The 18,010-nt window shown below is 32.0% G+C and overlaps 1 protein-coding gene across 1 annotated transcript; it reads left to right on the top strand.

The window, feature by feature from the left end:
• The first annotated feature begins 4,169 nt into the window (after positions 1–4,169).
• On the top strand, positions 4,170–17,088 carry CUL4 (cullin4). Its single transcript, XM_047309863.2, has 17 exons — positions 4,170–4,490; positions 5,465–5,580; positions 5,701–6,047; positions 6,912–7,092; positions 7,284–7,406; positions 7,493–7,780; positions 11,566–11,691; positions 11,844–11,945; positions 12,041–12,094; positions 14,616–14,722; positions 14,810–14,870; positions 14,973–15,104; positions 15,217–15,354; positions 15,461–15,541; positions 15,667–15,747; positions 16,224–16,304; positions 16,715–17,088. The coding sequence occupies exons 1-17, from the start codon at positions 4,259–4,261 to the stop codon at positions 16,826–16,828; spliced, it is 2,364 nt and encodes a 787-aa protein (XP_047165819.1). The 5' UTR covers positions 4,170–4,258; the 3' UTR covers positions 16,829–17,088.
• The last annotated feature ends 922 nt before the right edge of the window (positions 17,089–18,010 follow it).

Raw genomic sequence — 18,010 nt, 5'->3', positions numbered from 1 at the left:
AAAAGGTAAATAAAAATAAAATAAAAAACCATAAAAACACATTTTTTCAACCCGGACAAAATTTGGTGTTGACATTATGTACAACACAATAAATATGATTTCCAAGATGATCCGTCTTTGATCCCGACAACAACACCATTTGTTGAAAAGTGTGTTTCGATTACATGAAAAACCAACAATGTCATTCTTGAGAAGGAGGAGATGTGATGTTTCGCAACAGGCTGCGATTAGAGATTAGGAATTCAAGTCATATGCTCAGTCGTCGAAATGGAAAAGATATTAACAAAAAGAAAACATGAATATGAAGAGATGATTCCGGATAGTAAGAAGTCAACCAAGATCAATAAGAAATGGGTGAAGGTTACTTCGAAGACGACTGAAGCAAAGGAGATATTAGTCATGAAGAAAGTAAAGAACCTAATTGTTAATGAAAAGAGCAAGTTTGATGTTGGATGACAAGGAAGGATAGAAGATCCATCTCAGTTTATAAGGGAGTTTTGTGTTTTATTCTATTATTGTTAAGAAAATGTCACGATACACACACTCATATATTTTCCTAAAATTGAGTCTTATTATTAATTGATAATGGAAGACTTTAAATAGCCGTGACACTTACAATATTACGAAAATAAAAATAAAATCTAAAAATAAAATATCAACTATCCTAAAAATAAAATCTGGTTAATCTATCGTAAATATAATATTGTACCTAGATAAACGAAAATCATAGTTACGTATCCCTATTTTATCTCTATCAAATCAAATTAAATATTATTAGATCCAAAAACTAATAAAATAATATTTAAACAAACTTATTAATAAAATCCTAAAATTTAAGTTTATCCCAACCATTATAAACGAAAGATAATTGCACTCTTATTTTTTAGTGCCTTTCAGAATGATTCATAGAATCAATTTTCTATTAAACTCTTTCATCAAAAGCATTACCAATAACACCCAATTTTATCCGAGTAAATAAATAAATAATAAAAATATTTTTCATCTCATAGGTCTCTCATTTATCTCCATTTGTATAATAATTTTCTTATAAAATTTTATCTTATTTTGATTTTAGTTTTTTGTACACCACTATTATTTGTCTGCCATATGTGTCATTTTCTATTGTTTTATTTTTTGTATAGTAATTCCTAGAATAATTTTTTTAATGAATTTTTTTATCAAGTGCATTTTCAATGGTTGATGTTGTGCCACTTGTGCTCCAACATGAGCCACAACACCATCTTTGCATTTTTGGTATAGTTATATTAGGATAACTAATATTAGTTTTACTAAATTCATTATCTCCCTCTCCCTCATCCTTAATTTCGTACTATATGTACTCATTCACTCATTGGAATAAGACAAATAAAAAATACTATCATTGTTGTTCTATTGTCCGTGGAAGGTAATTGTCCAAGTCATTTATTTTCTTAGTTACCTAAAACATAATTTTTGTACAAAAATTTAAGGTTACAAAATTTAATGTCATACAAAAATTGTAATCTACAAATTTGAAGTTATACAAAACTTTTTAGTCTTTCAATTGTCATATGAAAATTATGTGTTTAAATTAATGTTTTTTACATGATATTTAGTATAATTACTGTTATATCACACATGAAAAATCCTATCATTGATACTAATTATTATTATTTTTTATAAATCAATTTTCTTCCTCTCTTTCTTTGTCATTCATAATTGAGTATAATATATACTCATTCATGGAAGTGAGAGAAATATAGCATAGTAATTCCTACAATAATTTTTTTAATAATTTTTCTAATGAACTCTTTTATCAAAGTGCAGAGGGTGTATCTGCATGAACTATAACATCTTTTTCTGGATGGTCAGGAGTTAATTGATGATCAAATATTCTCTTGAAGAAGAACATATGGTTTAATTATTATTATACCACCTATTATTATTGGGATAACTAATATAGTTTTCATAAACTCATTCTCTCCTTCTTTCATGTCCATATTTGGTAGGAAATGTACTCATTCATTGGAATGAGACAAATAGAACATACTATCATTATTGTTCATATTATGTGTGAAAGGTTATTGTCTTATGGTGAGGGTTGTTATTTAAGTAAATATAGTTTAGGGTTTCTTAAATAATTAATTTCATATTTTGAAAAAATAATTTATTTTCTTTGTTACTTAACATAATAATTTTTGTACAAAAAATTAACATTACATAATTTATTATCGTACAAAATTAGGTGTACAAATTTTAAGTTATACAAAATTTCTTAGTCTTCTTATTCAGGTTTGAATACTATGGATTTAAATTAATGTTTTTTACATGATATTTGGTATAATTACTATATCACCTAGAAAAAATCCTATCACAAAACTTTTTAGTATGAAAATTGTGTTTGAAATAGTGTCCTTTTAGATAATATTTAATCTGTTTTAAATCTTTTATAATATGCATATTAATATTTTTTGAAAAATACGTTATTTTGATTTTAATGCTCATCATAATATATTAACACATGTTAAAATTCTTTTGGAAGTTTGAATGTGTGTAAAAGTTTTTCTTAAAAACTCTAAACATTTGTTTTTAATTACTTTTACATTATATATATATATATATATATATATATATATATATATATATATTAATGAGACTTTCACCTAGCTTTTATTAAAAAGCTAAAAAATAAATTTAAAATTTTTAATTCTTATTTCTAATTTTTTTATATTTTTAAGAATGATATTTAATGTTATTATAAGTTAATGTTTCACGTAATATTTAGTGTTACCCAAGTATCCTAAAAATAAATATCTAACCATATATTTATATTTTCAAAATTAATATTTTCTAAACAATTTTCGTTATTCTATTCTTAAAAAAAATAAGAAAAATACCTTTATAGTATTTTTTAATAATGGGAACTGAAAAGAAGTAATTAGGATTAATCCCTTCCACTCTTAAAAAATAAAAGAACCAAATTTCCAACCAATTTTTTATAATTATAATAAGAAGGATCAAACATAACTCTTTTTCAATTACTAGTTAACATTTTAACCTATTATAAAACAAGATTTATTAAATAACAAACAAGAATCCTAAACACGTGTAACTCCTAATAAATTTGGCCCATAACAAACATATATTCCAAAAACATGTCACTATCATTTCTCTTCCAAAAAAATATCTTAAAATTTGCTCTGAAAATCCATTTATGTTAGTTTTTACAAATTTTTTTTCTACATCATTTTAAAGAAAACCGTTTATTTAAATCTTCTAAATTCCATATTATTAAAACATTAATTTTAATTTTGTTCTCTAAATAATAGTTAAATATTTAAAAAAGGACAATAAAAATAAATAATTAAAATATGACCTAATAAAAAAAAGATATGCGTTGGGATAACCTATGGCATGGGAAGGGGCAGTCTCTAGTTTGGTGCTTATTTAATTAAAAATTCATTTATTTTTCTTTAATTTAATGTTTTTTAATATATAACTAAAATATAAAAAAATTTAAGGGTTAAATATGTTTTTAGTCCCTAAACTATTGGCCGTTTCTGGTTTTCGTCCTCTTTTAAAGTAAGGTACAATTTGGTCTCTTCGTTTTAGTCCTCGGAAAATTTTTAAACAGTGTTTAGTTTTGGAGGACTAAAACGAACGTTTCGAGAAGAATGAGGACCAAATTGTACCTTACTTTGTAAGAGGGACGAAAACCAGAAACGACCAATAGTTTAGGGACTAAAAACATATTTAACCCAAAATTTAAATTCATTTAAAATTTTGTATTTTCTAGATAATAAATAAATCATTGATTCTAAAAATTAAATTATAATTCTAAATAAAATTTAAATTATAACTTACCATATCAAATGAAAATGTTTAATAAAAATAAAAAATAAAAATAAAAATAAATGAATTAGGTAAACTATTTTATTCTAAAATTTCAAAAAATAAAAATTTGTTTGTGTTTTGAATTAAAATTAAAAATGAAATAAGTTTTTTTTATGAATGGGTGAACTAAACCAATTCACCCAGTAGAAATTGAATTATTAATAGATCAAGTTCACTCTTAATCCATATTAAAATTTACATATTTATTTAATTCATCACGAACTAGGACCGACTTGCTCTCGAGTTTTAACCCATTTTGATAATCATATTTGTTTATTTTCTTTTTTTTCTTCCTCTTCTCTATAGTTTGGGTGACAACACAAAGCCAAACAAACACAATGGTGTGTTGATCACTCTCCCTTCTCTCTTCCTCTTTCTCCATTTGATGTCTCTCCCCACCAAACGGTCGGGCACCGCTGGTTCCTCCCCGTCGCCGCCACCCCCTATGAAAAAGGCCAAGTCGCTCCTCCTACGCGCCCCCTCCGACGACGCCGTTTTGGACTCTTCCTCCATGCCTCTCGACGACGATCTCCCCAATGCCCGCGCCGCCAATCTTTCCCGCAAGAAAGCCACCCCGCCCCAACCCGCCAAGAAGCTCCTCATCAAGCTCCACAAAGGTCCCTTCCGATTCATTCTACTTCGCTTTTAACCCTTCCCCTCTTATCTCGAGGGTTTCTCTCTCTTTCCCTCCTATTCCCCCATAACGCCCTTTCCCTCTTTTCAATTTTGCCTCGCTCATTTCTGTTACTTAATTTTAGGTTTTTGCACTTTAATTGTTGCTTCTGATCTGTAATTGTTCCCAAACTGCTTCCCAAGATTCTACATTCGTTCTGTTCCAGCTTTCATTTCTGCCTCTATTTAGCTTCCTCCTGCTTTCTACTAACTTAGCGAGTCTATAGTGCCAGAGATTAGTAACTTAGCGAGTCTGAGTTTCAAACCCCTAGGAGAAGTAAAAGCAGGTTCTTGTTGTAAGATGATAATGGTCTTAGTGCCGATGAATTTCTCGGTAAACACTTATCCTGGTAGGAGATAGGAAGCTGAACTTAACTTATGCACTTCAGCTTTGCAAGAAGTTAAACAAGGGAACTTTAATCAATTCTATACGTGATAATACTGTTATATAGATGCTGCTGGTAAAGCTCTGCTGTAAGAAATTACGAGAGTCTGGATCGAGCTAATATATGTTGATGATATCCATTGTCTTTTTCTGACATGTCCTAGTGGTTTTGAGTTTTATTGGCACGATATTGTGCTGACATTTCCAAGATAATGATTGTAGGTTACGTTACGAACTCACCTCTTGTATGATGTTATTTATTTAATTTTGAGTTCCCTTTTGGTTACATTTCTCTAGATTCCGTGTCTGAAACTCAAAGTTCCTCGTGTCTGTCCTGTGATTATGTTGAATAGACCTGTTAAACATGGCTGTGCCGTGTGTTTGTTTTTCCTATTTAGCCTTTATTTCTATCTTCATTCTCTTCTGTTGAAAATCCATTGACGTTGTAGCATATATAAATAATATCTAATTTTTAGCTTATGAATAGGATGGCTTCTAAATTTCTATTTCATCTTTTCTGTTTTTCCTTTGTAGCTAAGCCAACACTGCCCACAAATTTTGAGGAGGATACATGGGCAAAACTAAAGTCTGCCATTTGTGCTATATTTTTGAAGCAACCTAACTCCTGTGACTTGGAGAAGCTTTATCAGGTAATAATGGAATTTCTTGAGTTATTGTCATTATTATTGCTATCACTGTTGATTTAGACATGTGAATATTTATCATTGACTAGCAGATTGGTATTTCATGTGAACTTATAATCTCTGTAGGCTGTGAATGATCTCTGCCTTTATAAAATGGGTGGAAATCTTTATCAACGAATAGAGAAGGAGTGTGAATCACATATATCTGCAGCGTTGCAGTCTTTGGTTGGCCAGAGCCCAGATTTAGTTGTTTTCCTCTCTTTAGTTGAGAGATGTTGGCAGGATCTTTGTGATCAAATGTTGATGATTCGTGGTATAGCCTTGTATCTGGACAGGACCTATGTGAAACAAACGGCAAATGTACGGTCATTATGGGACATGGGCTTACAACTTTTCCGCAAACATCTTTCATTGTCTCCTGAAGTAGAACACAAAACTGTTACTGGTCTTCTTCGAATGATTGAAAGTGAAAGGTTAGTCCTTTTTTGCAATCTCAATATTTGTAAAGACTGGAAATCTGTCATATACATGCTGCCTGTTTAAATGATCCATACTTCTCTCCATGTAAGCAAGGGTGAGCTGCGATGGAGAGTTTCTTGGCTCTTCTCTTTGGTTTTATTTTATGTTTTAATCTTTGTGCCTCCATTCCTTTAACTTGTTGTATTCAATGAAATGCATACATGCTGAATATATTTGCCAATAGTGATATCATTGATTACAAAATATCATTTTCCAAACTGCAATTACTAATTTGATTTCTATTTAAATTCAGGACTAAACACATTCCTCTGCCGTTATCTTTCTAAGAATTTTGCTTTTGATTAATGAGGAGGAATATTAATCGGGCATGTTTTGCTTGTGGGATTGGATATTCAAACTTGCATATAGTTTCAGGGGAGTGGGCATTTAATTTTCAGGTTAGCAAAGTGACCGACGATGGCTGCTTTTTATTCACATAAGCTCATGAACGGTTAGGATTGGAGACATCTAGAGGGGTTAAAATAAGATCCTTAGTTGTTATGGATGAGTTTGTGTATTCTTGGATTACCACATAAGACATTTTTTGATGACCAACAAATACTGACCTATGTAATCACTTCAACTGGGCATCTGATCAGAATGTATTGGAATGTCAACTGTTATTTATTTTATTTAAATCTGTTGCAACTTTTTGTATAAGTAGTGTGCAAACGGTTGGGTTTTTTTAGCATATTAGATTCATTGCATAAATATGAGGCGTCATTTTCTTATTATAATTATACTTTCTCATTCAGTTTAGGAAAGTTAGCTGTAAGATCCTTTTGTCATGTGTTACATATTTTTTCTTGTCTTCTCAGAAAAGGTGAAGCGGTGGATAGAACCCTTCTAAACCATCTTTTGAAGATGTTTACTGCTCTGGGAATTTATGCGGAAAGCTTTGAGAAGCCATTCCTTGAATGCACATCTGAATTTTATGCTGCTGAAGGTGTGAAATACATGCAGCAATCAGATGTTCCAGATTATTTGAAGCATGTGGAGGTGTTTTCTTTTCCATAGCCCATTGTATTATTTTATTGGATTTTGTTATTTACGTAATTATTTAATAAATGGATTATGTCGTTCAACATCAGAGTATTATCTGCTAATAAAAGTTATCTTTCTTTGTCAATTCTTCCCTTGTCCATGTTGTGTACTTACTGCACAGATGTTTTTGGGTGCTCCTTTTGCAGATAAGATTGCAAGAAGAGCATGAAAGATGCTTGATCTACTTGGATGCAAGTACTAGGAAGCCATTGATAGCAACAGCAGAAAAACAACTTCTTGAACGTCATATACCTGCCATCCTTGATAAGGTTTTGATCACGTCAACTACTAGATTTTGAGCTGGTACTTTTTGTTTTGTTTTTCATTGCTCAAAGTTTTATTTGTGTTGTAATAGGGCTTTGCAATGCTTATGGATGGGAATCGTATCGAAGACCTTCAGAGAATGTATTCACTCTTTTTAAGGGTCAATGCCCTTGAGTCATTGAGGCAGGCAATTAGTTCATACATCAGGAGAACTGGTCAGGGCATTGTTTTGGATGAGGAGAAGGATAAAGATATGGTTTCATCCCTTTTGGAATTTAAGGCTTCTCTTGACACAACATGGGAAGAAAGCTTTTCCAAGAATGAAGCATTCTGTAACACCATCAAAGATTCATTTGAGCACCTCATCAATCTTCGTCAGGTACTTCTCATTTTGTTGTGTTAGTTTCCGTTTAATAAATATCCCAACATAGAAAGCCCCAACCAGTCTTCTGGAAATATCTCAACCTAATATGGGCATAAATAAGAATTCTTATCCACTATATGATTATGTCGACGTGACTGGCAATCCTATTCGTGCAAACATAATGTCTGTAAAAGATAGTTGAATTACTTGATTTTTGAGTTTTTTAAAATTATTCAAAGCTGTTTTATTTTTTTGTTCAAACTTCCAAGTTTGTAGCTTTACAGCTTACACTGTCTTCAATAACAGAATCTTCAAACTGTAAGGTAATGGTTTTAGAAGGAGGCCTCAAGTATACATTCTATAGCGTTATAAAGCCGGAGTCTGCTAATGATAGATGCCATTACGGGAAAGATCAATAAAGCTATTATCTTCTTCAGGCCATTGAATTCCTTTCCTTCTTTCCTACATGTTATAGCAGTGTAACAGTGACTTTAATATACTTTTCAACGAAAAAAATACATTAATAGGAAGGAGAACATGTATATCAGTGCTTAGTATACATCGTCCTAAAAAGAGAAAATATCGGAGAAAGTAGAGTCATTGGTTGAGTGGAATGAGAAAGAGAAATTCCCCTGTAAGAAAAGATCCAAACTAAATGCTTGAAGGAGTTACAAGGCATTCCAATTTCTTTGCACATTATCCATTGAATTTCTAGTGAGCTATTGCCTTTACAAATTCTCCAGCTCTTGTCATACCTCCTTTGCATCATCACTGAACATTAGGATTTCTTTGCCACCAGGGCAATAGCTTTGATGTGATAATACCAAGTCATGGAATAGGTTCGTTGTGTTCAGGTTAGCCTGTTTCCTCTTAATTCGCCCACTAACCTTGGGTCGTCCTCATATCCATGTTCCTCAGTTTGTCATCAATTCCTCCATTGGCTCCCCAAGCTTTCTCAACTGTCTATGCATGTCTTATGTACCCATTGACTCCCCTAGCCCTCTCAAATTGAAAGAGGTTTGTATATGGTCTTCTATAATAATCTATACCCATCGTGCACATGATAGGTTTGTGGTATGAGAACTGAACCATGAGAAGAAACTCATGAAATCTCCCTACTCTACATTAGGGGATTGTATTCTGTTGGGATTTCAAAATATTTTAAAATACTTTATGTTAAAGATTTTTGAACATTAAAAAAAATCGCACGGTGTTCAATCAAAGAGTATTAGGATTGTTTTAGAGGGCAACAGATTCTGGTGGTGTTCAATTAATATTTTAAACGACTAAAATATAATCATCGGGAATTCAAAATCATACAAATTTCAATGTATTATTTTCTTGATTGGATTATTATGAATTTTGTGTGACTTTTATTTGTACATATAAATACCATTCGTCTGAAACAATCTCATCCAAATATGAGACTTTCTACTCTTATTCAGACTTTTGTCAATTTCAATAGTGACAACAATTGTAGAGTTCTCTGTCGGTTTTATATGTTTTTTCTACATCCAAGTAATTGTTTTCTATTATTATTGGTTCCTACAATTAATTTCTGGGTTACTGCCATTATTAGTATATATAATTTTTTAATCAATCAAAATAGGGTCTTTCTTTTCTTATTTGACTGTTATACATTATTTTGTTGTCTGACTTAATGGGTCTTTAAAATTTTTTCTTTATCCTAGCACTGAAATGCACTTTGATTCCCATAATTTTTTGAAATAAGATGATAGTTATTGATGCATTCATATTTTATAAATCTTTCAGAATAAAAAATTACAAAATCGTAATCATAAAAGTATTATAAAAAAATCTTCAAAAGTGCAGTACATTCTTACAAAATCTTTTAAATACATTACTTTTTATTTTATGTAAAATATCTATTGAAATTCCAACAGAATGAACCCCCTTAGTCTTTCATGAAGTCTTTCCAAATCTAGAGGGGTGCTGCTGCTGCATGTATCTGGGGTCCCCATGGTCTAAGCCCACTGCTCTATAAGCTTTCCCTTATAAATTGATTTCTTTCTACAAATATTATTCCTCACCCCTTGCCTGATTCATCAGCCATAATATTTATTTTAGGTTTTCGGCCACCGTCCAAGCCTTCCTTGTTTTTACTGAGATGCTCTTCACCCTTTCTCAGAGACCTTTCTCCAACTCTTATCTGGGATTGGTGTATATGGGTGTAGTAACCTTGATCAATCCCATACATGATTTCCACATGAATGAATTGAAATACCTTCTCTACTGCCACCACGTCCCAGGATAAAGGATTCAATGCTAAGAGAAAAGCCTATTGTGTAGCTATAACGTTAAAATATCCTCTCATATATGTCATTCGACTCCAACCAACTGACAGAATTGCTGTAAAGTGCACAATGGTATAGAAACACTTCTTTTTCTGCTAAAGCCTTTTGAGTTTAGCATAATAATATACTCAAGGGGACAGTACATACCCTACACACTGTTACATAATAATCCCAAACAGGGTGCTAAATTTCCTCCATAGACCTTATTTAGTAAATATTGGGCCAAGGCTCATCCAGAGCATAAATCTCCTACAGAATGCCATACATTACAAGTGACTTCCATCCTAAATTTCAGAATACCATACACAACAAATCTGATTCCCTGCTTCTTCTCTCTACACCATCCTAAAATCCTGGCATAATTGCCTGACATTAGTTATTGCACTCTACATTATGAAAATTCTGTCTGTAAAACTGCCACACTTCTTACAACAACTGCCTCATGCGTGGTAGTTGTTGCACTCTATGCTCACCTCCTGGATTAAACTCTCTCCAAATGGGTGGTTTGTTTGGACTTGTATTCTCTGATTGTTTTTCATTTTCTGAACTGTATATTGGATGAAACATACCAAGATAGAGAGAGGTATGTTAGGTCTATGAATCCGTAACATTTCAGTGTACTGTCTCAGGAAAGAGATGAAACGTGACTTGTACGGATCTCCTAGAAAAAGATGAGGTGGCATAAGTGCCTAAATTAAGTGCCCCCAGGGCTCATGTCAATCTAGCCCTTGGCCCTGGTTGGTGGGGGTGTTAGCAGAAAGACCAACGATGAGAACTCTTCATTGTCTTTGCTAGCTTACCATTTTCTGAGGAAACAGCAAAAGTAAATAAAGAACACCGGCATTGAATAAAGCATGTCTTCCCATTATTTTATCCTATACAATTTCTTAGGAGAGTGCTATTTCATAGCATAGATCATACTGTATATTTATAATTCTATAACTAATGGCTTTTAGTGTAACATTCATGTACATAATGCTTTTCATAGTCATGTAAAACCACTACAGCATAGGAAACCATTATTACTGTATTAATTCCTTGAATATTACATATATAATGCTAAGCAAATTCATTGTGTTATTTGTTTCTCACCCTGCTGCTAGCTCAAAAGGCTTGGCATATCTTTTACCTCGTGATATAAACTTCAAAATTCCATTTTTGACCATTCCCATTCTGGTGATTGAGTATCGGTGCAAGCTATTGATTAACCATACTATCTTTTGTCCATTAGAGGGCTTGTGAAAATGTGCTTTCCACTTTTAGGCTTAGGTTTTTATTTTTTACATTTGTGTGGGATTTATTTTACGTGTGATTTACATTTGTGGAAGCTGTTGATTAATCATATTATCTTTTTTCCATTAGAGGGCTTGTGTAGATGTGCTTTCCGCTTTTAGGGTTAGGTCTTTATTTTTTACTCTTGTGTGGGATTTCTTTTACGTGTGATTTGCAATCAACTAACTCTTTCCTATTTTTTTCCCTCGCCAGAACCGGCCTGCAGAGTTGATTGCCAAGTTTTTGGATGAAAAACTTCGTGCAGGTAACAAGGGAACTTCAGAAGAAGAGTTAGAGGGCACACTTGATAAAGTCCTGGTTTTATTCAGGTTCATACAGGTATATTTGATGTTTCATTGGTGTAGTAGCTAACAATTACACATTATTCGCTGTATTCTTTTGTTTGTGGCCATCATGCTATCATACACCTGTATTGATCTTTCTCTTCCATACTGATATTGGCAAGATTACTTGGCATTTTGTTTTTAAAGGGCAAGGATGTGTTTGAGGCATTTTATAAGAAAGATCTTGCTAAAAGACTACTGTTAGGAAAGAGTGCTTCTATTGATGCTGAGAAATCTATGATCTCCAAGGTTAGGGATTTTCTTTCTTTTTTAATTTCTGAAATAGTCAAATGGTTTCTCATACAAGTTTTAGTAATATCAACCGTTTTCTTTTGTTAATACAGTTGAAGACCGAGTGTGGCAGCCAGTTCACTAACAAACTAGAAGGGATGTTTAAGGTACACATCTTTGAATTAGACCTCATTTTTTCCCTTTATCTCTATTTGGCTAAAAGGTTCATTGAGAATTTGAATGTGGTTAGGATTTATTTGGTTACATTGAGAACTTGGAAATTCCTTTTTAATGTTATCAAAATTGTTGATTATTGTTAAACTATAGGAAAAAAAAGAGACATTGAGCTGAAACCGTGTGTTTATGAGACAATGAGTGCTTTATTTATATTGAGACAACGGAATCAATATAATTAGTAGAAGGAATTTGTCATCTTCTGATAATGAAGATAGGATGCAAGAATAAATAAAAACCTTCCTAATAAGAGAATATATATATATATATATATATATATATATATATATATATATATATATATATATAGTAAACTTTGATATTCTTGATTATAAACGACTGGTGCCTTATTATTTGTCTTCTTGAGCATTAGATGATTTATTATAATGTTTAGCTTTCCTAGTTTCTGTAATTAGAGGACCGTGGTTTAAGCTTTCCTAGTTATTTTGATATAGGATCAATTATAATTTGTTATTGCCTTTTTATCTAGAATTTAGTTTATAAAAACATGTGCATAGACTTGTGAGTATCCATGGAAACTATTCACATCATTCAACTAAATCCTATTGCTTATTAAATTTATCGTAATTCTAATTTGAAAAGGCAATAAACAATATTTGACACTCAAAAAGGTTCAGAAAATTACTCTTCTCGCAATCTGTACTTTTGCATGTATAAAATCTATGCCGTTGAAATAGTATGCATAGATTATTTTTTGGATTTCATTCTGTCATATAGGCATTTGCAGCATGCATAGCACAAAGATATAATATCTTTCTTTATGAAAGTTCATATATTAGATTGTGTGCTTGGGTTTAGTTGCATACTATGATATTAGTAAAATGCTATGAGTAACGAAACACTTGGCAGATTATGTATTTATATAAACATTCTAGAGCTAATTACGACTAAGAATATTAATGAGCAGTAGATGAAAAACCTCTAACTTATACATGAATCTGAACATTCATGTATCCTGAACATTAAAGTTAATAGCTAAGTTGCTTCCAATCCATGAGGCATGGTAGTTGGAATGAATTTGGGCCTGTAAGTATAACTTCATGTATACTAGATCTGGGCCCTTAAGAGGTTTTGTTGTGATATCTGCAAGTTGATAATTTTATTTTTAAGACTTAGTAATGATTTCTTTGGGAAGAATCTTCTCATGAAGTTAGTAACAGTTAATTGCTATGTTTGGTCCTTTTTGTGAGATAGTGGATTAGATGTAATGTGAAGGGCTGCCTGATTATCGTAATACAAATTCATCTGTTGAATGTTATAAAACTTCAACTTTGAAAGTAGTCCAAGCAAGTCTGCTTTTAACTAGCCTAGCTCTATATTATGGGCTAGATCAAGCAACATTTTTGTTTAACTTTCCTGTGAGAGAATATCCACCAATGGACACAGTACCCCATAGTAGAGTGTATATCAATAATCCTGTAAGACCATGTCCAATCTGCACTACAGTACCCAGTTATCTTCATCTAACATTCCCTGTGAAGTAACCTTTTTTATGTACCTGAGAATACAATCCACTTCATCCTGGGGATTGCATAAATTGATTCTCTACAACTACAAAAGGAATTTCAGGTCTAATAGTTATAAGATAAATGAGTTTTTCAACTACAAAAGAATTTTTTTTTTTTGGATCTAAATGTGGTTCTCTTTGTTTGGGTAACAACTTTTATCAAGATCTGTGGGACTACAATGGGTCTATATCTAACGTACTCATGTTTCCTTCAAAATGTCTACTGCACACTCTTTAGGAAATTTCTATCCCATTCTTTGATTGAGTAACTTCAATACCAAGAAGGTGATTTAGATTGCCAAGATCTCTTGTTTGGAAGTGATTAGACAAAGCAACTTTCAATTGAGAAATTATTGCAAAATAATCTCCTGGAATGATTATCATCAACATAGACAATCAAACAAACACATACAAACCAAGCTGGACTCTCTTTGAGCTAGAAACCCAAGAGGCTGCTACATATAGATTTCTTCTTCTAACCAGAGGAGGCACAACAACCAGTAACATAATAGAGGTGTAAACAGTACAAAAAGCTTGAACCAGTGGCTTATAGTGGACAATCGGGCCTTCAGGACTTGGATGAGTATCCATTGTGGCATTGCCGAGCTCTAGGAAATTGAGCAGGATCGAACCTGCAGTGTTACAAAGTTAAGATAGTGGTGAAATGCTCGAATAAAGAAGCATCCCGCACATTGTATATTAATGCACATTCTAGAGTTGTTCAAAATTAAAATCTTTACGAATATAAAAAATTATAACTGATACATGAATCTGAACAATCCTGCATCTTCAACATTAAAAGCTAATTATTACCAGTGATCATATAGTTTTTGTACAACTACTTTACGATGATCTCACAAACTTCATGCATTAATATAGCTTTACTCTCCCTTGATTTTTATAACGTTTTTTATTTTCTGATTCAGGACATTGAATTGTCTAAAGAAATAAATGAGTCCTTCAAACAGTCATCTCAGGCTAGGACAAAACTCCCATCAGGGATTGAAATGAGTGTTCATGTCTTGACAACTGGGTAAACTGCGTTTTCCCTTTCTTTTTAATTGATAATTTTTACGCTGTTTTTTCATTGAATCTAATTGGAATTATTGGATGGGTTTAGGTACTGGCCAACATATCCACCCATGGATGTTAGACTTCCTCATGAATTGAACGTTTACCAGGTTCAGCACACACCATAAATGTTCTTTTTAACTGTTGGTGTTCTTGATACTTTAAGTGACTTCCTTGACACGGTCCTCTTCTTTCCATTATTCTCTCTTCAGGATATTTTCAAAGAATTCTATCTAAGCAAGTACAGTGGAAGGCGTCTGATGTGGCAAAATTCATTAGGTCACTGTGTATTAAAGGCTGAGTTTCCTAAAGGGAAAAAGGAGCTGGCTGTCTCCCTATTTCAGGTTGGCCTCTTGAAAACCGTTATTTTATTTTATGTTTTCATTTTTATAGAAGTCTATCTTGTGTTGCACGCATTTTTCTGTTATTAATTCTGTATGTCTGCTTGTGCTTCAGACTGTTGTGCTGATGTTATTCAATGATGCTGAGAAACTAAGTTTTCAAGATATCAAGGACTCTACTGGTATTGAGGACAAAGAACTGAGAAGGACTCTGCAATCACTTGCCTGTGGAAAAGTTCGTGTCCTACAAAAGGTGCGTTTGTAATAATTTGCAGAACAACCATTGTATGATTTTGTTCTTACAGTTGTAGGTTCTTTTTAATTTCTAATTTTGGTTCCTTTTGTTGAACATGCAACAGTTGCCAAAGGGTAGAGATGTGGAGGATGATGACTCATTTGTTTTTAATGACATATTTACAGCTCCTCTGTACCGTATAAAGGTACCATACCCAATACTTGGGAGAATTAATTAGGGATCAGATTAAGTGAATCTCAAATTGTCATTTACCTCTAACTAATGATTATGAAATTATTTTCCTAACTAATATGGTCTTGGGGAGTGCAGGTGAATGCAATTCAGTTGAAGGAGACAGTCGAGGAGAACACAAGCACCACTGAAAGAGTTTTCCAAGACCGTCAGTATCAGGTCAATTTCTTTTCTCAAAAGCCCTCCATACTTTGCTCAGACTACAGGACACTAATGCACTAAGGAATATGACGGCCTTAAATCAATAAGAAACTCGCATGCGTGGTCATACTAGATATTTTCACGAATGGCCATGTCTACACTTTGAATGAATATTAAACCTCTGAAGCATAACCTTTTTTAATGAGAAAAGATGTTAAGGTTTTTAATTTTTTTTATATCCTTAAAAGTCATGAAGTTTGTGATTAAATATAATATTTGATTTTTGGTTATGTTCACAAAATTGGGAAATGATAATTTAGATATTGAAAGTCGTATATCTAATATTACTGACTGTCGAAGGAAGATACCTTGTTTGGGCATAGTAGACAATCAATGTTATCCAAGCTACCTAGGTGTTGCTAATGCCTATGTACTAGACATGTAATGATAATTACGATGTAACATATTTTCATTACTGGCACGGTTCACTGCAGGTTGATGCTGCTATTGTGAGGATAATGAAGACTAGGAAAGTGCTTAGTCATACCCTTCTTATTACCGAACTCTTCCAACAGGTGACAACATTACCTTTCGGTTATTTAATTCAAGTGGAGTATGTGAATTCCCATTAGTAGGTCCTGGTCTTACGATGCTATGCTATGCTCTTATTCTAGGCTAAAGATCGGTTCAAATATATATTTTTTTTCCATAAACAAATAAAAATGAAATAAGTCAGTTCACAAGTTAAAGCTACTTTATGAATAAATTAAAAAAAAATTGGAAGAAACTAATTATGGAAAAATTATTTCATTATTGTTTAATTTGTTCTTATAAGTGTTAATTCCGTCAGTGATTAATTACTGATAAATTGTAAAATATCTTTCTTATGTTGTGTGCTGGTGATCATTTTTTGTTGTTGACTGTTTTATACCTGATTTTTATAATTAATACTGATTTGAGGAAGTATTTATTTTTCTGTGAGCAGCTGAAATTTCCAATAAAACCAGCGGACTTGAAGAAAAGGATCGAAAGCCTGATTGACAGGGAGTATCTTGAGAGGGACAAGAACAACCCTCAAATATACAATTATCTGGCATAGTTTATTTTACTTCATTTCACATTTTAAAGTTTCTTTTGTTTAATGACGTGGGTAAAGCTCTATGTTTACTCCCTTGTCATTTATGTACAGTAACAACGGATTCTCCCCACTCCTCTATTTTTCTTTCCCTTCATTTATGGACAACTGTACTTTAATTGTAAAGCATATTCTACCCTTTGAATTTCTTTTCATTTAGATCAAAATTCAAAATTCTTCCAGGAAAATGATACAGAAATTCAAAACAATTGCTCATTCATTCACTGAGGTGTGCCACATTGCTTTTTTTCCTTACACCTCTAACATTCATTCATCATTCGTTGCTCTACAAGTTTAAGAATTGAAAATAAAAAAAAAGAAGTTTAAATATAATTAGATGCCAACATTGAATTTTAATCCTGTTGTACACCCAATTATTTGCTCGCATGGCTTGTACAGTTTTATTAATTTATTTATTGTTCATAATTTTTGTCACGAAAATATTAATGAAAATAATTATCAACAGCTTTTTCTTTTTCCCGTTGGTTTTTTTTTTCTGAATTTTTATGTTTGATTTATATCTGTCTTTGCTTTTCGATTTCAGATATTTTCTATTTATTTTGGAATTCTTCGGTTACTTTTTGGTGACAATAAAATCACACAGGTTTAATTGCTAGTTTGCTTCAAAACTTAATAAGGAAAATCAAATTACGATTCTAGAAGGTATTGTAGAATAAATAATAATATATTGACGGTATAAAGTTTTCCTTATATCATTATCTGTTCAATTACAATGTGTTATCTTTTATACAATTTTTTTACGTGTATTAATTTATTTTTCTCATCAAAGGATTATTTCTAATTAACGACGGTGTAATACTTTTTTGCCTATAAAATCCTCTCGAGTTTCTGATATGCATTTCCCAATCTTTATGTCCATTTCCCTTTAAGATTCAGTTATTCCAATTGTAAACTGTGTTTTATGATCAAAATACGTAATCATTTTAATTTTGAAATATTGTCAGATATAATTGTTAATCGAACCCCCACTCTTGAAAAAGCACTTTTAAGTTACATTTTTTTTCATTATGCCACAATTTATTTTGTATTATCTAATTTAATTCACAGTTTTATTTTTTTTCATATAGTATTGCTTAATGTTAAATTAATTTAAATAATTTTAAATCATGACAAAGTATGCTAATT

The sequence above is a fragment of the Vigna umbellata genome, chromosome 5, assembly GCF_029865625.1.
Source record: "Vigna umbellata cultivar VRB3 chromosome 5, Vumbellata_1.0, whole genome shotgun sequence".
Lineage (NCBI taxonomy): Eukaryota > Viridiplantae > Streptophyta > Magnoliopsida > Fabales > Fabaceae > Vigna > Vigna umbellata.
This window is presented reverse-complemented; position numbering and strand designations above follow the sequence as displayed.

Coding starts and splice junctions, on each gene's coding strand:
- CUL4 (XM_047309863.2), top strand. CDS start 4,259: ATGTCTCTCCCCACCAAACGGTCGGGCACCGCTGGTTCCTCCCCGTCG. Junction 5,581..5,700: donor ACTTGGAGAAGCTTTATCAG/GTAATAATGGAA, acceptor TAATCTCTGTAG/GCTGTGAATGATCTCTGCCT. Junction 15,542..15,666: donor CTCCTCTGTACCGTATAAAG/GTACCATACCCA, acceptor TGGGGAGTGCAG/GTGAATGCAATTCAGTTGAA.